This window comes from Furipterus horrens, unplaced genomic scaffold (assembly GCF_987537825.1).
Source record: "Furipterus horrens unplaced genomic scaffold, mFurHor1.1.pri manual_scaffold_2, whole genome shotgun sequence".
NCBI classification, from domain to species: domain Eukaryota; kingdom Metazoa; phylum Chordata; class Mammalia; order Chiroptera; family Furipteridae; genus Furipterus; species Furipterus horrens.
The window spans coordinates 144,107,533-144,132,986 of record NW_028327172.1 but is presented as its reverse complement, the minus strand read 5'-3'; the positions used below and the strand labels follow the sequence as shown (position 1 = coordinate 144,132,986).

General features: G+C 34.6%; 1 protein-coding gene across 1 annotated transcript in view; it reads right to left on the bottom strand.

The window, feature by feature from the left end:
* The window catches only part of STAM (signal transducing adaptor molecule), a 60,285-nt gene that overhangs the window by 20,098 nt on the left and 14,733 nt on the right, over positions 1–25,454 (bottom strand). The window contains exons 2-6 of the mRNA XM_090266569.1: positions 19,697–19,781; positions 8,493–8,568; positions 8,316–8,411; positions 5,670–5,816; positions 1,036–1,126 (exon numbers count right to left, since the gene is read on the bottom strand). Coding sequence (XP_090122695.1) covers positions 1,036–1,126; positions 5,670–5,816; positions 8,316–8,411; positions 8,493–8,568; positions 19,697–19,781 — 495 coding nt within the window. The remainder of the gene's footprint in view (positions 1–1,035; positions 1,127–5,669; positions 5,817–8,315; positions 8,412–8,492; positions 8,569–19,696; positions 19,782–25,454) is intronic.

Sequence of the window (25,454 nt, the reverse complement as noted above, 5' to 3'; positions counted from 1 at the left end):
TTAGAACTATTTAAAAATATAGAAAAAAATCTTTTATGATCTTGGGGTAGAAAAAAATACCTTAATACATAAAAAAGCAAAAATAACAGAAAAGCAAAAATTTGACTACATCAAAATTTATAATTTGTTTGATAAAACACACCATTATCAAAGTTAAAGCAGAAGCCAAAAATCAAGAGTAGATATCTACTATAGATATAACAGGCAAAAGATTTGCATCCAAAATAAAAGACTTTCTAGATATTTTGGTTTAAGGAGACTCAACAGAAAAAGAGACAATCAGAACACTAATAAACACAAAAAAGGACTCAACCTCACTAGTAAAAAAGGAAATAAAATTTAAAATAATGGTACATCACTTCAAGCCTATCAGATTCATAAAACTTAAAACTCTGACAATTCCAATTGTTGTCAGGAGGTTAAAAATAATAATAGCTTTCATATATTGCTGATGGAAGAGTAAATAAAACTATGTAGCCAAGCTGAAAATGTGCCTACCCCTTGAGCCAATAATACTTCACTTTCAGTCACACAAAATGGCCGCCAAACATGCACAAGGATATTAATACAACATACTTGCTATAGTAGATATAAAAACCATAAAATCCGATGTCTACCAGCAGGGAAAAGAAACTATAGTACGTATTTATTAATATGCAGGAATATTAGATAGCATTTAAAACAAACGTGGTTTATATGTCTAATCATGAATAGATCTCAAATGTTGTATGTAAAAGCAGGTTGTAGGTAGATGATACCTAGAGTATATTAGTTATGAAAACAAATTTTGCGGGACACAAAAAGTTTGGTACAAGTTATGAGTGTTTGTGGGTAAATTATGTAGTAAAAATACTGACTGGAAGGACATACATGTTGCCTCAGGAGAGGAGAGGAAAGAAGTGATACTGAGGAGGAGAACAAAGTAGACTTCAGCTTTAGCTGTAAAGTCCTATTTCTTTTATTTTAAAATATCTCAGGGAAAAAAAGTATTAAGAGACCTATCTTCTTGTCACCATCAGGAACTTAAAGACATACCTTTTGCTAAATCTTCCTCCTCTTTTTTGTTAGCCACAGTACCAGGATCCTTGGCTACCAGAGCTGGGCTGGCTTTTGCTTGTTCTGCAGCCTAACACACAAAAAGAAATACAATATTTGACGGTTGATCTCCAATATTCCTACCCCATCTAATCTACAAAGGTGCAAGAACCTTCTTGTCAATCTAAGACAAGCTTCTTAAGAATAAAGAAATCCAAATGAAGCAGCCTGAGGAGAGGAGTTAGCATTAGAGAAAACGGACTCAGGGCAGTTGCACACTTAAGAAGAGCCAACAGGTGCACATTCTCCTGGCTGAGGGTGCACTGGGCTCTGCAGACCCATGAATAAATTCCTCGCTTTACTGCTCAAAAAAAAAAAAAAAAGAAGAGCCAACAGCTTAACAACACTGTTGCAGATTTGTGTAGACATTAAACTAAAAGCAGGCAGTACACAAACCAAAATACACTAGGGACTAAAATTTCTAGAAAAACTGTAAAACCAGAAAAGGGGCTGAGAGAGGGCAGATAGTTAAAAAAATTTTTTAAGTATGTATTTAGGAGTTATACTTTATTGCTTGCTTCCAGATCAAAAGTCAGGATGCTATCTTTAGAGACCCATATTTATATATAACAATATAAATGTTCATAGAGTTATACTATTTGGTAACCAAAGTAGAGGTAGTTAATTCTGGGAATTTATTACTGTCCATCTTAAACATATTTTGTAAATAAGGTAGTATACAAGTAAATAAATATGTAAACTGATTCACGCTTATGGAATTATAAGCTTCTAAACCTCGCTGACCTCTTACTTTTTCCATGGCAGTCAAGGCATATCAGACTGCAGCCTATCTTTACCAGTCTTATTTTCAACCATTCTATCAGTTACCAGAAACTGTTAGCATATATATAGATGTATTACAGTATTCCCTCAGTTATCGTGGGTATTACGTTCTAGATCCCCCCTCCCGCGATAGGTGAAAATCCGCAAAGTAGGAACCTCACATTTATTTTAGTATTTATATACATTTTAAGGCTTTATAAACCCTTCCCACACACTTATAAACTGTTCCCAATCCCTTATTAACCTTTCCCACTCCCTTATTAAGCTTTTCCACACTTTTATAAACACTACTTATGTTCTTTCCCTTGGACCCTTCAGCTGCGAAGAGAGGGGGGGGTCTGCTGCATGGGCAACAGCAGACCCTCCATATCACCCTGCCCAGGCTCTGTAGCTTCAGCGTCATCACAAGATGTCGATTCAACACGGGAGGAGACAGATACCATGTCACTCCCGAGTCGAACTGCACAGCCATTCTCAGCGGTGCAGATAGACTCTTAAGAAGCTACACCATCGTCTCTCGAGACGGACGGCTGCCGACGACGACGACTTATGTTCTTTAACATATTCTACACTCTTAAACCTACGTAACTTTAACAACATACGTATACAGTACCGCAAAATCCCCCAATATAGTGAAAAATCCGCGATAACAGTGCAGCTGCGATAAGTGAACCACAATATAGAGAGGGACTACTGTAATAGCACCTACGCACTATAGGATGTTAGGAGGATTAAATTAACACATGCAGCTTCCAAAAACAGTTAAGATGAGGGCCATTCAGGGTTTAAAACAAAAAGTACAACATTGTCTTCTGGGATTTACAATGTATGTAAGGAGAATAGATGTCATATATTAGATGAGTATAAGATGCTAAAGTGTAGACCCTATACTGTTGCAGGGTTTCTACATTTTACATGAAATAATACAATATTAAGTCAAAATAGATTGTAAAAAGTTACAAATGTATACTGTAATTACCAGAGCAACCAATAAAAAATTGGAATCCTAATTTTTAAATTATTGTTGAGTAAATGAAAGGCAAAATATGATAGTAAAATACAGTTCTGTATTTTTCACTTCGTATATTTTATAATGTCAAACAAATGCACAAAGCATTTATTTTTAGAAAAGCTGATTAGAAAAAAGCTTTTTATAGTTCACTGAATTGAATTTTAAGCACTTACAATTCTGAGCCACCTCTTGTAACATTTTAATCATGTGACTCTAAAAATTGAAAGTACTCTTGGTCAGGGGCAATCTTTTTTATAATGTATACAATTTTTTTTCATATTTTGGTGAATTTCACAAAACAGACATCGATCTTTTGTGGTCTATGAAGAAATCTCTATTGGTCCAGAAGGCAAAGCAGAAAATTGCATTAGCCCTGCAGTCCTGAACTGCACACTTTTCAAAGTTCCTTTCTATCACCAGGTTCTAAGTGTAGTAATGACACTTGTTTTATTAACTAGCTAAATACAGTAACAGTGTAGCATTGCTTTCCTCTGTCAAAAATTAGTGCTAACAAAACACAGCAGCATAAAAATAAGTTAGGTGACTAAAGCATTTTAATATTTTTATATTATTTTCTGTACTTAGGATTTAAAAGATACACTTTAAAAATTCTTATATTTTCAACGGTTTCTGTTAAGTATGTTAACAAAGGTCTCATCTAACTAAATGTAATGACAAACAACTAAGTGACTTCAAAACCTACAGGGATTTCTGCAGTTGAGCCTAGATGATAGATTTTTTTCATGAAACATTAAGTCCTTTACAAACATGGATTTCAATGATACACTTTTCAGAATCTACTATAAAAAACTCACCATTCTACCTCACCATATTTTACTTTATTTGTATTTTATATGTTTCTTGTGGCTAAAAGATAGCACCTATAATGGAATTAGCTTTTACATACTTTATAACATATACCTAGATGAAAAGAAAAGTAACTCTTAACTTTACTGTTACTGATCTATGTTCTGAATCTTTTGAACAGGCGAGTAAACTAACTTCTATGCCAATCAATCAATAAATGCTCTTGCCAGTGTTCACTCCACTTCTGGTCCTTTGAAGCCTAGTCCAGACAGACACATATCCACTAACCTCTATATCAAACAGAAGGCAGGATCATGTAGTGGAAAGAACACTGGACTGAGAGTCGGGAGGCCTGTGTTCTACTTCCAGCTCTGTCAACTACTAGCTGTGGCCCTGGGCAAGTCACTTAACCATTCTGGGTCTCAGTTTTCTCATCTGTAAAATGAGGGGATTATATTAGAGTTCCTAAAGTTGCTCTCACAACTACCTGAGATTCTGGGTTAACCATAACCAAACAATACTATATATCAAATATATAATTCTTCCTCTTATAGAAGAAATAAGTCCCTGTGGATGGATATGCAGTTTTCACATGCACTGAAAGCTGTACTCTAGAGCAGTGCATCTCAAACTTCAATGTGTATACATAATAATCTGGGGATCTTGTTAAAATGAAGATAATAAACCCATGGGTCTGGAATGGCACCTGAGATGCTGCATTTCTAACAAGCTTCCAGGTGGTGATGATGATGATGGTCAATGAACCACATTCTGAGTAACAAGCTCTAGAATAGGTTCTCAGGGTACAGAATCTACAGTTCCACTAAGCATCTACATTCTTTGGTTCTCTGTAGTGAATGTAATTTGATAACTGAACACTGCTCCTATTGTCCAGAAATTTATTATAAGACTATTAGATTATTCTGCATAAAATTATTCCTTAATTATATAAATTTTGGAAATTATTCTGAGAGTAGTAAAACTGGGCTGTCAATTATGAATGAATACTTCTAAAAGATATAATTTATCATTATAAAACTATTCATAAGTCAAGTTTTTTCAAGTAAAAAGAAAAATAGCCTTCGTTCCTTCCTCTACCAAGTATATTTCTGGTTTCTCACAGTTTAAGAGTACACAGATAAACTAGAAGCACCTTGGGAAGAAAGTCTAGGTAAATCTGGATGAATCACTGCATGACTCCCTGAAGTTGTCAAAACCCCAAACTTGAGCCATCCACAGTTGATGCTGTGCTCATGCTTTTATACCACCCAATGCATACAGTGAGGCAAGCCAGTAGTGTAAATTACCACACACTTTAAAACACCATTGACTAGCTGGGTATGTTATCCACAACAGAAAAAGAGCACGAGATACCTTTTGATTTTTTAATGACATAAACTAGAAACTGGTCTCATTACATAAATTTTTTTAAAAGGAAAGTTAAGCCTTACAGTCAATCATATTTACTAGGAGAAAGAAAAAAGATGTTTTTATTAAGGGAAAAGGTGCTTCACGTGCTTTTCCTATTGACCTTATTTTATCTCCTTCCCACTTTTAACATAGGTATTCATAGATTTCAAAATCAAAAGAACTTCTATACTCATCCTTCAATTTTAAGGAATTTTTATTTTTGAGTTGTCATTCTTTGTAGATAAAATGATATAGCATTAAGAGCATTTGAGACTGTATTACCAGATATAATAAAGTACTTTTGCCTATATTATTAAAAATAAATTAAAAAATTTTAATGGCAAAATGTTAAAGCAATTCATTTATAAAGGAGAAATAGCGGGAAAGCAGAAGTTGGAACACATTAATATTCCACTATATTTTTCTGGCACTTCTAAATGCAAGATTATTATTATTAACAAAAATTCCAAAGCTACCTGAGTTCAAAAAAAAAAAAAATTTCAAATAAACATGGCTACTTTAGAAAAGCAAACTGTAGGACACATACAACTTTCCAAAATACCTGAGAGCCAACAGCTGGAAATGTAACTCCTTGTTCCTTGAGGTTCTTAATCATTGCCGATATTAGACTAAGCTGTGGATCATTCTTAAATTCATCTGTCCATTCAACCATAAGAGCCTTTAATTTTTCACACACTTTAGGATGACCCTAAAAATGGAGAAAAAATTAATAAGATTTTATTAATAAAAATTAATAAAATTAATAAGAACTGAAATAATCAGTTCTTATGAAAACAAGCCCATAGAGAAATATTAGTAATCCAAATCTGAATTTTAAGTCATTTAGATGGTTTATTTCATTTTTGCATGAGTAATGTTTTCATACCAAAATATAAAAAAATTAATAAAAAAATACTGATTTGCTGGCCATTGATTTAATAGATACATTACACATAAAAATTATGAAATGTTATAGATCTCTTTTTAAATCACAAATTATTACCCCTAGTTACAGACAATATATAAAAAAAATATAGTTGGTTATTAACCCTTTGAGTGCCAATGTCGCTGTGAGCAACGCTGACAAATTTTCCCAAAAGTGCCAGCGTCGCTCCCAGCAACTTTTTCAATGGCTATAAATGTAAATAACAATGGAATAATTAGTATTTTATGTTTTGTTCTCTTTTTTGGTACCTCAGGTTATATATTGATATAATTTTTTCTCACGTTGATTCAGATTTCAAATTATGCAAAGAAACATTTTATTTTCACACTATGAAAAAACAATAAATACCTCACATCAAATTCACACAGATTAAATATGTAATAACTTGTTTTGGATGTCAGAAAGACAGAACTTTTGAGAGTATTTTGCAAACAGAAAAGTTTTGTACATCAGGAAGATAAAGCAGTTCGTTTTGTTCACCGAAGACCAATATTATAAAAATAAGTTGGAAATAATAAATAATAAATAATAAATTGGGAAATAATTATTCCCAATTCCTGACTTTTAACGTACATTACTATGTGTTCTTCCCAAGTTGCCTAATTATATAAGATCTGATTTGAGGTCCACTGCATGTCATTATCTCTAGAAATGTTATTTCTTCTAAAAAATACCTCACCTAAAGTATAAAACCAGTAGTTTCATTCTAAAACATTTGAACTATGAAGAGAAGTCCTTTCTTCTATACATAGCTGGTTTTCAAAATACCTGTTCATGTTACTAAGTACAAGTACTAAGTACTGTATCTTCAATTGAATTATATAAAACATCATCTTTTCATAAACTGTGGTACATTTTGGTGGATATTCAGAACATTAAAAGAATGGTTATTAATTAGTAGAAAATAGCTAAATATTGGGTTGATCCAAAAGTCCATTTAGTTTTTTCCATATAATAAAAGACACATTTTTTTCATTTTTCACCAATAACTTTATTGATTTGGATATTCTGTATATGTTGGCTATCTCCGGTGTGGTATAACATTAATTGTTCTCAATTAATCACTACCAACTTCAACTGATCTATCCAATGTGGAGCACTGTCCAGCAAGAAATCTCCAGCACCAAACTTTGCAAATCACTTCTGACACGTTCAACTAGTCACAGCACCCTGTCCATACACTGCACAAATCTTTTTTTGTGTGTTTCAGTAGCATTTTTATCTTTCTCAAAATAATGAAGCATAATATGCCAAAAATGCTGGGTATTTTCTTCCACCTTTAACATTAAGACAGCTTCACAAAAATTCACCAATTTTTGTTTGTTTGTTTTTTAATGTACGCTGATATGACAGCTGTCACAACACAATCTAAGACAATTGTTCTGAGTGAGGTTAAAGACAACTAAGCGCTACTAGAGCCACCTCACAAAACAAACCAAATGAACTTTTTGACCAACCCAATATAACTTAACTTTAAAGCAGAACAAGAAAAAGATTATCACATAATCATGTTCGAAAAGAAGTACAGAATTTTAAATTCTTATATCATTTCTGTACTGTTTTCTATAAAAACCTGATATACTCATTTTAAAAAAAAAGGCATTTTCCTTTTAACACTTTAACATTTTTCTCGATACAGAATGCATCCTCCCCACCCCCAGAACAAAAGCCAGAAATAATTACTTTTAGAATGCACATATTTTTCTGGGAAAACTCACATATTACTTAGTAACTTAAATATTTTTAAGTCCTTAAATTGCATGATTTGAATTCTTCGTTCTCCATTTGGTTAAGCAGATAGCATAGTATTAAAATCCATTGATGATGGTCAGGTAGTGAGTGGCCTTATTTGTATCAAGATGAAACTCAACAGTGCCATATTGTGGCAGTATTTTGAAACACTTCTACATTGGGAAAATACTTCTGTGACTACAAAAATGGTTACAAAAACTGCCTAGAAATCAACTGGTATTATTTAATCAGCTAGAGAAACACACTTATTTACCTATTAGATGAAAGGAATGATCAAGGAAAGAGGTTAAACATACTCCAGTTTGGCTTTAAAAAACCAACTTTCATTATTATAAATGTGTAGTCTTCAGCAAAATATAACATTTACATATATATTAGATAGACAAGGCCTAGAAAGAGTTTAAAAAAAACCCACAGGTTAGTCTTTGTGATACAAATGTGAGGAACTGAACAATAAAATAGGAAGTAAAAAGACTGTCTTAATTCATTTGGGGGAATAATGTTCCTTACCTTGTTTAATACGTTGCTTACTTCACTAGCAAAATCTCTTGAACATACTTCTAAATGAAAAATTTTGCCACAGTTTGATACACATGCTCCTAGAAGCTAAAAGCATAAATTTCAATGTTAAAAGGGCTCAATTTCAGCAGGTAATTTTGTGGTAGAACCTAAAATAAAATCACTCACAGTCAGAGCTTGCATAGCAACATGAGGATCTTTATGGTTCACCCTCCTCATAATAGATCGAAGACAATCCTTAGGTCTAAAAAATATGAGATGTAACCATTAATCAGTAGTACATCCAGCTCCCCGCCTCCCTCCTTAACTATAACAGGCAACAGACTACTATACAAGGGAAAATATGGTAAAGAAGTTTAATTTTTATTAATGACACAATTCAAAACCTGTACACTGACAAGTTTCTTTAAATTTTCAAGCAAGATTAACAGACTCTCTTCTTTAGCAATAACAAATTATGCACTTTAGGCTCATTCTGAGTGAAAAAAGTTTTGAGGAAAAAAGAGACCAAGACTTCCACTTTTAGTCATGATGGAATAACTGAAACCAAACTTGTACTCCTACTATAAACAATTACAAAACTAGAAAAACATATGTAAAACTTACAGTGGTGGGCAAAAGTAGGTTTATAGCTGTAATACAAATAAACAATAATTAACAAATAATAATACAAGAATAAACTGTGTTTTGCATACTCACAACTGTAAAGCTACTTTTGTCAACCCCTGTATATTGAGGTAACTGTTTAGTATGCAAGACCACAGGCAGTGAGTGCATAATGATGATCTCTAGGAAGGAATACAAATTAGATAAGCCAGACCTTTGCCTCAACTTCTACCTAGAGGCACTTCCAGATATCAATACCAGCTTTCTGCCTAAAGGCAGTTCTGGATCTCAGTGTTGCCAAGAAGATCTCAAGAAGAGAACCATGATCTCACTGAATTGAGATTACAGAAATCAGAATTCAGAAGGCTGAGGGAACTAAAATTTGTAGGACAGAACAGCAGAAACTACATGAAGAAAGAGTTCTATATATTTGGATAGGGGGTCCACTTAAGTCTGCTGTGGGAAAAACACCACAAGGCTGGGCAAAAAGTGAGAGCTATATGGTGAAGAGCCAAACAAAAGGACAAATGCTATATGACTCCACTTATATGAAGTCTCTAAAAATGGGAACTGCAATTGTGAGACAGCACACATGTAAGCTTCCTAAATGAACGGCAGAGACAAGTTTTTAGGAAAAGTAAAATTTGAGGGGCTGCAAAAGAATACTGTTAAATTCAGTAAGCTAAGCAGGCATATGATGCAGGCTCAAATCTACTGTCAGAGGATCAAGGAAAACTAAAACTACTTTTGCAATCCTACAATTCTCTTTTCAAAGAATAATGAAATTTTAAATGTCTTTGAATAGCTGAGTAAATTTCTGAAATTGTCACCACATTATTTATAAGTATCTACCCACTTATACTTATGTCGTTGTAGTTATGACAGATAAATAGCTCAACATTTGTCTATAGGCACGAGTTAGTGAGATCACCTGAAAAGGTCTTTCCATTAATATATAAGGAGAAAGCCAAAAATATTTAATGATTTTGTTGGATAGAGAAGTCAAGATTTTGTGACATCTTATACTTTATAAAACTTTTTTAAAGTCTCCTATTTCAAATTATGTCTCACCTCTATCTCCCATTTGGAAAGTCCTTTGTATTATAAAAATAATAGGTTAAGCTTGATAAAAAGATTATTTTATACTCTTAAGAAAATTATTACCATTGAAAAGACAGTCAAGTTCAAAATTAATTATTACACCTATTACTAATCAATCAATGATTTTAGATCCATCAACTTTTCTCCCTCAGGGGCATTAAAGAAGAAGAGTACACTTTCCTTAAAGTATTGCAAACATAAAAGAAAAATAGTAAAATATATATTAATAGTAATAATAATACTAAGCTCAGTTAATAAATGTGCTTGCATAGCTCTAATCACCTATGAAATAGAACTAAAAGAGTACAAAGATACTAGCAGTAAGTTTCTAAATAGTAGTACATCTGGTTGTTCAGGGCAGAAAAATTTTACAGTAAGACTATCTGGCATGTCACACCCCCGTTCTCCGCTTAATCTAGTCAGTAGTGACCCTTTGTCAGTGTGACAACCAAAACCATCCCTAATAGAGCAATTCCACCAGGGCTGAGAACCACTGCTAGACAAAAGCAGCACTGTGATACAGTAGAACAAGATCTGTAGCTTGACAGACCTCATCTGTAATAGGGAATTCTAATGCTTCCTTATCAGTATGTTATTATAATACAATACTATAATGGTGCCAGGGACTTAAAGAGACATTCAACAACATTAGTATAAAAAGCATAAACATGTCTTATTCTTCCATAAAGTTGCTCTTACAACTTGAGCTTTCAATGTTATTTTTAGAGTGATTAAATTTTACATTTTCATCTGACATACTATAAAAAGTACTTTACTAAAACATATACATTCGAGGATATATGTATACTATATTGTGGAGGGAGGAAGGGTATACACGTATGTGTATGCATAGCTTTTATAGGTCTTAGTATGCTACTACATAGTACACACATACTACATTGATATGGGAACGCAAATCTTTGCTGAACGAAGTAACTATACAATCACACATAACTGTAAGGAAACTAATATACAATGTAAAAGAAATTAGAACTTGGATGAATAATAACTGTATATTCAACGGCATATTCAAAATGCATAGTTGATTTGTAATACACATTACATAACAGTCTAAAAATCACAAGGGGAAGAAGGGCGAAACAGAGTACAAATATCAAATTCTCAATTTCGAGCTTGTAAAGTAGGCATTTCTTACGTGATCACTCATGGAACATGAATATAACAGATGATGTTATTTGACTATTTAAAGAACCCAGTGATTCTACCTCTGGGAATATATCTGGAAAAAAAATAAATAAACTGAAACATTATTTAAAAGAATATATGCACCCCTACGTACATTGCAGCATTATTTACAATAGCCAAGATATGGAAGCAGCGCAAGTGCCCATCAGTAGATGAGTGGCTAAAAAAGCTGTGGTATATTTATACAATGGAATACTACTCAAAAGTAAAAAAGGAGATCTCACCCTTTGTGATACATGGATGGACCTGGAGTACATGAATAGACAAATACCACTGGAACAAAAGAGCAAATTCAAAAAACAGATCCAAATACATATGAAAATGTAATAATACAAAGGTAGTGTTTCAAATCAGAAAGGAAAAAAATCAACAATTAACTAAATGATGTTGCAACTTTTGAGAAGCCACATTGATAAGAATAAAGTTAAATCCATACCTCATACTATAGTACATAACAGCATAGATTCCAAATAGATCAAAGACTTAACTGTTAAACTGAAACCACAGGTAGTCTTTGAAAGCTAGTTGATTGCTTTTTACAAAGCAAACAGTCTTACCATATGATCCAGCAACCATGTTCCTAATTATTTACCCAATTGAGTTGAAAACTTATGTGTATACACACACACAAACTATATATACATAAATGTATTTTATAGAAGCTTTATTCACAATCACCCAAAACTAGAAGCAATTCAATATGAGAAGATAAACTATGGTATATCCCTACAATGTAATATTTCAGAAAGAAAAATGAGCTATTGAGCCATAAAAAGACATAAATTAAGTTTTAGTGCATTTTGCTTATTTAGCAAAAAGCCAGTCTGAAAAGACTCCATACTATATTATTCCAATTATATGATATTTTGAAAAAGGCAAGAACAGTAAAAAAAAAATTAGTGGCTGTCCAAGGTTCAGTTTGGACCATTTAATTTCTTGTTCTTGTCTGATTGCTGTGGCTAGGACTTCCAGTACTATGTTGAATAAGAGAGATGTGAAAGTGGACATCCCTGTCTTGTTCCTCATCTCACAGGGAATGCTTGTAGTTTTTGCCTGTTGAGTGTGATGCTGGCAGTGGATTTGTCATATTTGGCTTTTATTATGTTGAGGTGTGTTCCCTCCAGTCCACTTTGCTGAGTTTTTATCATAAATGGCTGCTGGATTTTATCAAAAACTGTTTCTGCATCTATTGATATAATCATGTGGATTTTAGTCTTCATTTTGTTTATGTGGTAAATCACATTTATTGATTTGCAAATGTGATCAATGGAACAGAAGAGAGAGTCCAGAAATAAATCCACACCTTTATAGTCAAGTAGTATTCGGCAGAGGAAGCAAGTATATACAATAGACTAAAGATAGTTTATTCAATATGTGGTCTTGGGAAAACTGGACAGATAATGTGCAGAAAAATGAAACTAGACCACTTTCTTACACCACACACAAGAATAAATTCAAAAGGGATCAACAACGTAAATGTTACACCTGAAATCATAAAAGTTCTAGAAGAAAACATAGGTAGCAAAATCTTGGAAACTGCTCATGGCAGTTTTTTATCAGCTATATCTCCCTAGGCAAGGGAAACAAAAGAAAAAATAAACAAATGGGACTACATCAAACTAAAAAGTTTGTGCACAGAAAAGGAAATCATAAATAAAGACAACCCACACAATGGGAGAATATATCTGATAAGGGGTTAATATCCAAACTTTATAAAGTATTTACAAAACTCAACACCAAAAACAAACAAACCCAATTAAAAAATGCACAAAGGACCTAAATACACACTTCTCCAAAGAGGACATACAGATGGCCAACAGACGAATGAAACAATGCTCAAAATCACTAATCATCAGAGAAATGCAAATTGAAACTACAATGAAATACCATCTCACACCGTCAGAATGGCTATCATCAATACACCAACAAACAAATGCTGGCGAGGATGTAGAGAGAGGAGAACCTTTTGCACTGTTGGTGGGAATGCAGACTGGTGCAGTCACTGTGGATGGCAGTTTGGAGATACCTCAAAAAAATTACAAATGGATCTGACCTGCCTTTTGACCCAGTGACCCCACTTCTGGGAATATATCCCAAGAAACCAAAAATACTAATTCAAAAGAACATAAGCATCCCTATGTTCATTGCAGCATTATTCACAATCGCCAAGATATGGAAGCAGTCCAAGTGTCTAGCAACAGATGAGTAGATAAAACAACTATGGGACATTGACACACTGGAATTCTACTCGGCCATAAAAAAGAAGAAAATTTTACCCTTTGCAACAGTATGAATGGACCTGGAGAGTATTATGCTAAGTGAAATAAGCCTGTCAGAGAAAGACAAATACCATATGATTTCACTGATGTGGAATCTAATGAACAAACTGAACAAGCAAAACAGATACAGACTCACAAATGGAAAGCAGATGACAGCTCACTGGGGGAGGATTAGGGGTAGAGGGACTGAGCAAAAAGGAAAAGGACTCGTGGACATGTACAACAGTGTGGTGATTGCTGGGGGTGGGGAGTATAAAGGAACTAAATGGTAATGGAAACAAAATACAATGAAGATTAAATCAAAAAAATAAAATAATAGCACAAATTAATCGGTTGTCACAGAACTTTAATTTTAACTTTGTTGTGAATAAGCAATAGCTACACACTCACATTTTTTACATATTATATAAACAAATCAATCAAAAGTAAAAGACAAAAGATATTTTTATTATGTGAAGACATGTTAAAGAAAACTGCTACTATCATTCTGAAAGTTCTTAATAATAAACAGACTTTTCAGTCTATCATATGACTTCACTGGCTAGGCATTTTTTCAGTACTTACTCATATACTAGAACTGCACACTAAAAATCATGTGAGTATCTTAGGAAGTCAGAAAAAAAAATTAAGAATGTTTCTAAAGTTTTAAGTCCAGCGTATTCAAACATTTCAGGCAAAACAAAACAAAACAAAATAAAACCCTCTAGCCTATATGAAGCAAACAGGAATTACATCTACTAGATTTCCTGAAATTTATTGTTACCTGAGAGTACTGAATATTTTAAATTAATAATTATTAAAGTTATGTTAAACATTTTATTTGCCACATATCAAAACTAATGCTAAACTAGAAAATTATTTCTAAATTTCTCAATTTTTACAACCAATGTAATACTACTGTAACAGACGTTAAAAGAAATACATTTCTAAGGCTGTAGGATAGTGTATACAATATGCCTATTGTCTATTCTCATAACTGTGTAAAGAAACAATGAAAAGATATAAAAGAAACATAAGTGGTTACATATAGAGGGTGGGGAAGGGAAACACAGATATGAGTCAGGTTTGTCAATGTTCACTTTTTTAAGCTGCTTTAATTTTGAGCCATGTAAATATGTATCTATTTTTAAAACAAAAAAGTACATTTTCATTATATAAAAATACTATAATTTTTTAAATCAACAAACACAGACACACATATGTGATTTAAAGAACAGAAGAGTAAGCTTTTTTAAAAAGAGGAAGAATTAAGGAGGGATTTTCAAAACACCACTGGGAGCCATGTTTCTGGGTCACAGTTCTGACTAAAGATAATTTCACAATAATGTCTTTTTCCTTTTAAAACTTGTGAATATTTTCCAGAACCCTAAAACAGGTGATTGTAACAAAAAAAGAAAAACAAATTATCTCCTTAAGGAAGACTTAATATAAATTTTATGTATGCATTAAATAATAAATTGCTAGTTACAAAGCATTTTGATTAAAATATAAATAAATAAACCTTACTGAAAGAGAAATGTTTTTCCTAAAGTTCCCTTCACCATCCCTAAATCAGCCCTCTTAAATAGATCTGTACATTTTATAAAATTACAGATTAATACCAAATGGTAATACTTTTAAAAAGTCTAGACTATTGCCTCGTAAAAAAATAACCTCATAAATTGCATTCCAATCCCTAACTTTCCCCCAACATTAAGCTACCCTGTCTAAATTTGTCTCAGGAAAACTCACATCCCCTTTCCTCTCTCATACCAATAACATGTCTCAGTCTTCTCTAAAGCATACCAGCTATCGAGACTACCTCACCGACAACCTCCAAAACTGTTCAATATTCTTAGGCTACCATCAGTAACCCATATCTAAACACACGTATCTAGGTTCCTAGATATATAAACCAGATAAATTTCCATTAAGTTTTCTTATACACTAACTATAAAGTGAGTTAAAAGATTTTTTAAAAAATTTATTAGTGGTTTTTGGGTGCTGGGAGAAGGGAGAATGGAAAGTTGTATGATAGGTATTGGGGATGATCAAAAGTTTTGGAGATGGCCTTGGCCGGGTGGATCAGTTGGCTGGAGCACCCTCCCATGTAGCAAAAGGTTGCAGGCTTGATCCCCAGTCAGGGCACATACCCTAAGTTGCAGGTTCAGTCTCCAGTCAGGGTGAGTACAGGAGACAACCAATTCACATTTTTCTCTCCCATCGATGTTTATTTCTCTCTCTCTCTCTCTCTCTCTCTGTCACTCTGTCTCTGTCTCTCTCTCCCCAATCAATCAATCCATCAACCAACCAACAAATAAATGATATATTAGAAACTTCTCTGTAAGTATTCCACAGTTTATTGCTTGCCTAAAAAGAATCTTAATATTTTTATTATTAAGTTGACCTGATAATATATAACCCAATTCTATAATACTATCCTTAGGCATGTAGGCACAATGCCTAGGGCTCACAATTATTTTAGGGGCCCACAAAAATATTTTAATTAAAAAAAAAATTTTAGATAAAAGAAAATGTTTTAATGTACAATATACTTGTCTTTACGAGAATGTAATTATAAAATATTTTTATCATTTTTTTTTAATGGAGCAATGAACCCAGGAAGTCAAAGGTACCAATTGTCCATGAAAGTCATAATATGGTCCTGATGCTTATGTAAAACACTTTTGAAGAGAAATGACACACATGAATAAATATGAAGTATGTGACATTTTTTTAAAAAGTCAATATTAGAATAATATAATTATTTAATTCTTTTCAAACAATTCTTTATTAACAAATGCTATAAAGAAACATTGCATTTATACAAATAAATAAATGCTCATGAATTAATTTAATAAAAACTGAAAGGAACTAGGGAGCCATATTGCCAAGAGAGGGGGTTAAAAAGTAAGAGAAGGAAAGAGGAAGGAGAAATAATATTGATTAAAAAGACAATAAAACCACCCTTCATTATTTAAATTAGCAAAGTCGATAACACATCCTAAATAAATATATAGATTTAGCATAATGTCAATTAAAATCTCCAAAGGTTGACTGAAATATTAAGAAATATACCGAGAGAAAGTATACTGGCTAATTTTTAAAAAATTTAAAATGAGCATGTATCTAAACCTATGGATAATGGATTTTTTAAAAAAGACAAAAAAGTATTTTTAAGCTATACATTAGTACATCTTAAATATATGTGGACAACAAGGTCCATGAACCTTGAGGGTACTGACACTAAATGAAATGAATCAACAAAGATAAAATAAATATTGTTATGATCTCCTTGGTGTGTGACATATAAAACAACTCATAGAAACAGAGAACAGACTAGGGGAGGGGGACAGAATGGGTAAATGTGGTCAAAAGGTACAAGCTTCTAGTTATGATAAATAAGTTCTGAGGCTGTAATGTATGGTGATCACAGTTAACAATACTGTATATCTGAAAGCTGCTAAGAGTGTGGATCTTAAAAGTTCTCATCACAAGAAAAAATAGGGGAAAAAAACCAAATGTTTCTAGTAAAACTATGTTAACAATGAAGAAAAACAAATTGATCTCTTCATCTTCATCATACACTACACAGAATTTCAGATGTATTACAAATTTAATTTTTAACTAGAAAAATATGGACTATTTCTAGTAATGAAAGAGTTTTGTCTTTTTATGTCAAGCAACTAACCAAATTATCATAAAAATTATCTACAAAATGAAGAACACCAAAATAAAGATAAAAAGAAAACCAACAGAGTGAAAAAAGAGAGAGGAACATTGCAACTGGAATGTTAGATAAAAGTTTTATCTCTAAAATACACAGGGATGGAACTAGGTCTATACTCACTCCTCAATAAACTGTCACAAAATATGACTTCAATCAAAAAGAGGCAGAGCTGCACCCATTTAACCATGTGCCAGGTACTACTCAAAAGCCCCTTATGAAGAAGATACCCTTTTCATTATGTAGCAAACCAGAAAGATAAGTTAGTTACTCAATGTAAGTAGTTAGAGGGTAACAGCTAGGATTTGAACCTAGGTGGTCACACTCCAGGGTCCATCCTCTCAGCCACTAAGCTTCTTGCTTCTTTCCTCTGTTCAACAAAAATTCATGGACCTTTCATTCTACAAATCCAAGTCTACTAAATAGATATAAATTACTATTAAAAAAGACAAAACAAATAAGAATAGTTTTGGTATAATGTTTTAAGGATTTAGAGGACTACAATATGATTTTCAATAAAAGAGGTAAGGAAAAGTTTTGTGGAAGAAATAATATCTATATTGGCACTGGAAAGATATGAGGCAGGTAGGAAATGGCAGAAGAAAATATTCCATACTGACTGAATAGAATGACAAACAGCACTAAATTAAGGTAGAAAAGCACTGACAATTCAAATGCTTGAGCTGAACAGAATGGTACATATGAAAGAAGTAAATGAAAAATAAATGATTCAGAGGCCTAAGGAGGTTAGACAATTCAATACAGAAGGAAGGATAGTAACATGGTCACAGTTTTTACATGGCAACTGGACATAAGAGATGAAGTGGAAAGGACAGGAGGTCAATTCAAAAATCCATGTATGTTAAAGAATGTTTTAAGTAAAGGGGTTGGAGGCAACAGAAATACAAAAAAAGTAATATATATGTAGTACACAGCTATTCAAACTTGGATTATACTAAGGAACTAACAAGGTCAGAAAGAACAACGACAGTATATTACAATATAAAGACAACAAAAGGGATGATAAAGCCACACGTGGAGGCCACATTTTTGGGAACCTAACAGAGGGAGAACATTAGAGGCAAAAAGAGCTAAAGTGAAGGGGTAAAAAGGACCTGAAGACAAACTGCTCCGGCCTGGTTTAGCCATGTTCAAGAATTTAACTAAGGAGACTTTACAGCATCAACATTCTAAGAGATATTATGGAGTGTCTCTTAGATTGACAGAATCCAGTAACAAACGTGGCAGTGACTGAGATTTTAAGTGCAAATGAAAGGACAATCTTTTCATTGATAGGGAACAAAGGAGGGAAAGTAGGTTTAAAGATAAGAGAGAGGAGTTCAGCTTTAGAAATGGTGAGATTAAGGCTTACATGGTATGATTATCCAGAAATAATGCTGTGTCCACAGGACTGGTGCTTGGGTAAGAAAAGTTAAGAGCTGAAAATACATATGCTACCCACATACAGATACCTGGAAGTAGTCAGATTTCAAAAGAAAAGGTATTAGAAAAGTAAAAAGTATTAGGGGAAAAACAGATCAAAAAAGCTTAAGAAACTACCTATATTTAGAAGGGGAGGAAGAAAAGCCAAAGAAGGTACTTCGGAGGTTAAAATCACCACCAGAAGAATCAAGTAGAATACAGCAGTGCTCCCTAACATTTTTCACATGAACATGTGTGAATAAGACAGCATGTGTGGGGCATGAAGGCGTAAATAAAGCTGTTAATAGCTGGACATTACTAGCCTAGGAACTAAGGAAATCTTTAATCTATCTACCAGTCAACCCATTCATTGAACTGTTTAGAAAGCTCCGTATTTCCTCAAAACCCATATGCCAAAAAGTTTAATATTCTACTTCCCTAAAGTGTCTCGTCCAGTAATCACTGATCAGTTGGGTAGAATGTTGCAGATGTGACAAAGAAGATAAGAACTCAGAAATGACCACCGTACTTTTTAACTAAGAAATCCCTGATGACTTTAAAAATCAGTGTAAAAGGCTAGATTTCAGGATGAAGGAGAGATTAAAGTAAAGTAGCGACATTTTTATTAGTCATTTTACCCTAACTGGTTTATAAGAAATAACCTAAATAGGATGATTCTTCAAATCTTTCTATGAAGAACATTCTCTTTTAAAATAAATTATATTTGGCCCTGGTTGGTTTGGCTCAGCTGACTAGAGCGCCATCCATAACCAAAATGTTGTGTGTTTGATTCCCGGTCAGGGTATAAAAGATTTCCAGTCCAGGTGTGTATGGGAGGCAACCAATCAATGTTTCTCACATCAATGTTTCTCTTCCCCTAACTCTCTCTTTAAAATCAATGAAAAAATGTTCTTCAGTAAGGATAAAATAAAATAAAATATAAAAATAAATAAGTTATAATTGCAATATGTTCTACCTCCTAAATCTTGTTTTACTCATATTAATAAAAAGAAAAAACGAATAAAAGTCCTTTGAAACTCTGCAACACTTACCCAGTGCGAGACTGACCGACTTTATCACAGATATCCAAAATGAGGCCCCAATCCTCAGCAGTATTCATCTCACTGGTTGCTTTCTCTGTATATTATAAAAAGATATTGCAGAAATATTATTTTTAAAAAACTTGTAAGAGGTAAATAATCAGATTCATATCACCAAATTGTATTATAATCAAATAACAACAAATCATAACAACTGCCAGCAGTCTGGTTAATAAAGATGTTCAAGTTCATCTTTAAAAGGAAGGAGGGACACCTTTATTACCTATCACAATTATTTTTCCCATTCACGTCTCAGTTGCTTGCTACTTAGTATAAAAAATAAGCCACTGTTTTTTCTTTATTAAAAAATTATATATAGGTCTACCTCCTTCTGCATATAGAAAGACAAAAATAAGAAATATGTTTATTATCAAATAATTCTTAGTTAACTTTACTTGCCAGTGAAAGAACATGACTAGGCACAGATTTCTATAAAATGTTTAAGGTAATTAAATTATAGTTTTGATTCTAGGTTCTCATAAGGGGGAACTGAACAAAGGAAAAACAAGCTCTAACTAAATATATCTCAAATAAAAACTTGATAAATTAAAGATATCAATAGAGGGAAAACATGAGAAGCAATAACAGCAACAATAACTCAAAATCTATATAACAATGTAGATATATGGTACATCACTCAGAAGACCCAAGAAAGGTGAATCATATATTGGTAATAAGAAAAAATATATAGGAAACAGCCTTTTTTACATCATTGAATTCTCAGAAAATTCAAGTATTAGTAAGTCTACAATAAAGAAGACTTAAAAGTTCAGTGAAATGGGTTAATGATGTTTGAAATGTACATAGGTCCCCACTTTGCCTTCCTTACTCTAGCAACCATCTCTCCTCCACCTAAGAAAATTAAGTGAAGGTTTGTTTTTTGGAGGTAAAGCAAAGTTTTTCTAGACAAGGAGACAACAGACATATTTGAGACACAGGCAACAAAAATAAGGAATTACTTCTGGTTTCCAGTCCAGCATCTAAGGTGCTTAAGAAATCATCACTCCATTCTAACAAGTAAAACACTAAAAAAGTGAAAAACTAACAACTTTTCTTAGATTCCTAAGAAGTACCCCTTAAAGTAGAAACACAGACAGGTGAATACACAGAATCACAAATTAAAGTAGAAACAAGTATGACGAAATGAAAATTTAAACTGTAACAAATTGCCCTGGACCAATGGCTTAGGTCGTTATGACTATCATCTCCCTACAACCCAAGGTTGTGGGTTTAATCCCTGTTGAGGGAATTTAGAAGAACCAACAGAAGAATGCATGGATGAAGGAAACAACAAACTGATGTGTGTCTGTTTGTCCCTCTCAAATCAACAAAAAAGTTTTAAAAAAATTACTAGAGACTAAGTGTGTATAAGTCTAAGAGTCAAAGTTCTAGAGGGGCCATTATGGGGATGTCCCACACTTCTGTGAGATTTATAGGAGAAAAGTTTCCTTGCTTTTCCATCAGGGGGAGAACAGGAACCATTTTGGAAGACAACAGAGCATTTTCTTCTTAATAAGGCCCACTCAAGAGAAACTATTTACCAGCAACAAACCAACAAGGGTTTTACCAGAGATTAACCCACCCAGGTAAGTGAAATACCCAACTCCAACCCACTCTGGCCACCCTGTTCTAGCTAAGTGGTGCAGGAGGTACTGATAGGCACGTAAGTAATTCACGTGCCAGGGGTAGAGGTTCACTACAAGTCTGAGACATAATCACAGGAATCCAGAATCCTTCTGCACTGACACCTTACCATCCCACCACTAAAGGCTGGTGTGCCTTTTATCTAACACATCATGTCTAACTTTCAGCAAGGCACACTTACAAGTCAAAAAACAGTCTGAAGAGGCAGAGCAAGCATCAGAATCAGACTCACATGGGAGGGATGTTGGAATTATCAGACCAAGAATTTTTAAAACTATGATAAATGTGCTAAGAATTCTAATGGAATTCAACATGTAAGAACAAAAGACAATGTAAAAAAAGATGGAAAATTGTTTAAACAAAGAGAAATATTAAAGATTAAAAATACCATAAAATAAAGAATGCCATTGATCAACTAAACTGGACATGACTGAGAAAAGAATCTCTGAGCTTGAGGATATGTCAACAGAAACGTCCAAAACTAAAATGCAAAGACAAAAAATGACTGGAAAAAATTTGAACAGATTATCCCAGAACTGTGGGAAACTTGTTACAAAAGGTGCAATATAGTCATAATTGGCCCTGGCTGGTTTAGCTCAGTGGATTGAGCGTCGGCCTGCGAGCTAAGTGTCGCTGGTTCGATCTTCCAGTCAGGGTACATCAGAGAAGGAAAACTCTGACTCCAAAAAACCTCCGCTGCCTTGCGGCATACCTCTTCAGGGGAAAGGCTAAGGGAGTAAACCCCGACAGAAAATCCGGAGCCGGAGTCCCTAAGGCGGTTTGACGTTGTAGTCAACACCGGCAACTCCTGCGGCGCACCTGAAGCCAAGCTGTATTGACTCCGTCTTTCCCTTGGACCCTTCAGCTGCGAAGAGAGGGGGGGTCTGCTGCATGGGCAACAGCAGACCCTCCATATCACCCTGCCCAGGCTCTGTAGCTTCAGCGTCATCGCATGATGTCGATTCAACACGGGAGGAGACAGATACCATGTCACTCCCGAGTCGGACTGCACAGCCATTCTCGGCGGTGCAGATAGACTCTTAAGAAGCTACACCATTGTCTCTCGAGACGGACGGCTGCCGACGAGTCATAATTGGAATACCAGAGAAGAATAAATAAAATTTTAAAAAAGAGAAGAAATATTTGAAACAACAATAACTAAGAATTTCCCCAACTTAATGTGAGACACCAAACCACACGTTCTAGAAGCTCTGAGGATGCTGAGATGACAACACCTAGGCATATCATATTCACACTGCAGAAAATCAGACATAAAGAAAAAATAGAAAAAGCCATTAGGAAACACACACACACACACAACCTACCTTACCCTATATAGTAGCAAATATAATTACATCTGTGTCTCAGAAACCATGGAAACAGGAGAGAATGGAGTGAAATAGCTAGTGTTGAGAGAAAATAACTACAACCTAGGATTATGTACCCTGTGAAATTATTCACGAAAAGGAAAAGAGAAATAAAGACTTTCTCAAACAAAGAAACACTGAGGAAATCTGTTGTCAATAGAGTGGCCTTTCAAGAAATGCTAAAAGTTCTTCGGAGGGAGGGAGGGAGGGAGAGAGAAAGTGAAAAGAAGGAAAATGATATTCAGCAAACCAGCTATAAAAGAGAACAGCCTCAACATAATAAAGAACATTTACAAAAAAAATAATACATTTAATGGTGAGAAACTGGGAGCTTTATCACTGTGGCAAGAATGTCCCCCTCACCACACCTTTCCACCATCGTATGGGAAGTCCTAGCTAATACAAAAAGACAAGAAAAGGATATACTGTAAAAGGTACACAAATAAAGAAGGAAGAAGTCAAAAAATTTTTCACAGACAACGTAATTGTCTACAAGGAAAATCCAAAAGAATCAACCAAAGTGTGTGTGGGGGGGGGAGGGGACGACTAATAAGTGATTATAGCAAGATTGCAAGATGCAAGGTTAATTAATATACAAAAGTAAATTACTGGGAGAGTAAGACAGATGTTGTTTAAGGGTACAAACTTGCAAGGACTAGTAAATAAGTCATAGAGGTCTAATGCACAGTAAAATGAACACAAACAACAATAGTGTAGTATAATCAAACTTCCTGAGACTAGAACTTAACTATTCCAACCTCTTAAAAAAAAAAAAAAAAAAGGCAGCTGCACTGTGATAGTCATGCTAACTATACAACAGCAATCATGTTATAATATAAATGTAACAAATTAACATAGTTACACCTTAAATTTATACAATGTTACACGTCAAACAGAGAAGGAAAACCCTGACTCCAAAAAACCTCCGCTGCCTTGCGGCATACCTCTTCAGGGGAAAGGCTAAGGGAGTAAACCCCGACAGAAAATCCGGAGCCGGAGTCCCTAAGGCGGTTTGACGTTGTAGTCAACACCGGCAACTCCTGTGGCGCACCTGAAGCCAAGCTGTATCGACTCCGTCTTTCCCTTGGATCCTTCAGCTGCGAAGAGAGGGGGGGTCTGCTGCATGGGCAACAGCAGACCCTCCATATCACCCTGCCCAGGCTCTGTAGCTTCAGCTTCACTGGAGAGGACACTCCAGCGTCATCGCAAGATGTCGATTCAACACGGGAGGAGACAGATACCGTGTCACTCCCGAGTCGGACTGCACAGCCATTCTCGGCGGTGCAGATAGACTCTTAAGAAGCTACACCATCGTCTCTCGAGACGGACGGCTGCCAACGACGACGACACGTCAAATATATTAAAGTAAAAAAAGTCAATTGCTTTCCAGCAATGAACAAGAGGAATTTTAATTTAAAAACACCGTATCATTTAGCATTACATTAGCACTCAAAAAAATGAAATATTTAAGTTTAAATCTAACTAAATATATCAGGACCTATATAAGGAACACTACAAAAACCTGACAACAAAATAAATTAAAGAAACAAATGAAGAACGATTCCATGTACACTGATAGAAGACTATATTAATTGTCAAGATGTCAGTTCTTCCCAACTCAAAATGGATCACAGATCTAAGTGTAAAATAATCTATGAAACTCCTAGAAGATAACATAGGATAAAATCTAGATGACCTGATTATGGCAACAACTTTTTAAATATAACACCAAAGACATGATCCATGAAGGAAATAATCAATAATATGGACTTCATTAAAATAAAAAACCTCTGTTGTCTGAAAGACTCTGTAAAGAAAATGAAATAACAAGCTACAGAGTGAGAATAAATATTCGCCAAACACATCTGATAAAGAACTGGTAAAAAAAAAACAAACTCCTAAAACTCAGTAAGAAAACAAACCAATTGAAAAAAGGGCAAAAGACCTAAACAGGTACATCACCAGAGACAGCAAATAAATACATGAAAAGATGCTCCACATCATATGTCATTAAGGAATTACAGATTAAAACTACAAGCTATCATTACACACCTATTCGTCGTCGTCGTCGGCAGCCGTCCGTCTCGAGAGACGATGGTGTAGCTTCTTCAGAGTCTATCTGCACCGCCAAGAATGGCTGTGCAGTCCGACTCGGGAGTGACATGGTATCTGTCTCCTCCCGTGTTGAATCGACATCTTGCGATGACGCTGAAGCTACAGAGCCTGGGCAGGGTAATATGGAGGGTCTGCTGTTGCCCATGCAGCAGACCCCCCCTCTCTTCGCAGCTGAAGGGTCCAAGGGAAAGACGGAGTCGATACAGCTTGGGTTCAGGTGCGCCGCAGGAGTTGCCGGTGTTGACTACAACGTCAAACCGCCTTAGGGACTCCGGCTCCGGATTTTCTGTCGGGGTTTACTCCCTTAGCCTTTCCCCTGAAGAGGTATGCCGCAAGGCAGCGGAGGTTTTTTGGAATCAGAGTTTTCCTTCTCTGATGTACCCTGACTGGAAGATCGAACCAGCGACACTTAGCTCGCAGGCCGACGCTCAATCCACTGAGCTAAACCAGCCAGGGCAATACACACCTATTAGAATGGTCAAAATCTAGAACATTAACATCAGCACATGCTGGCAAAAATGTAGAGGAACAGTAACTTACACTCACTGCTGGTGAAAACGCAAAATGGTACAGACACTTTGGAA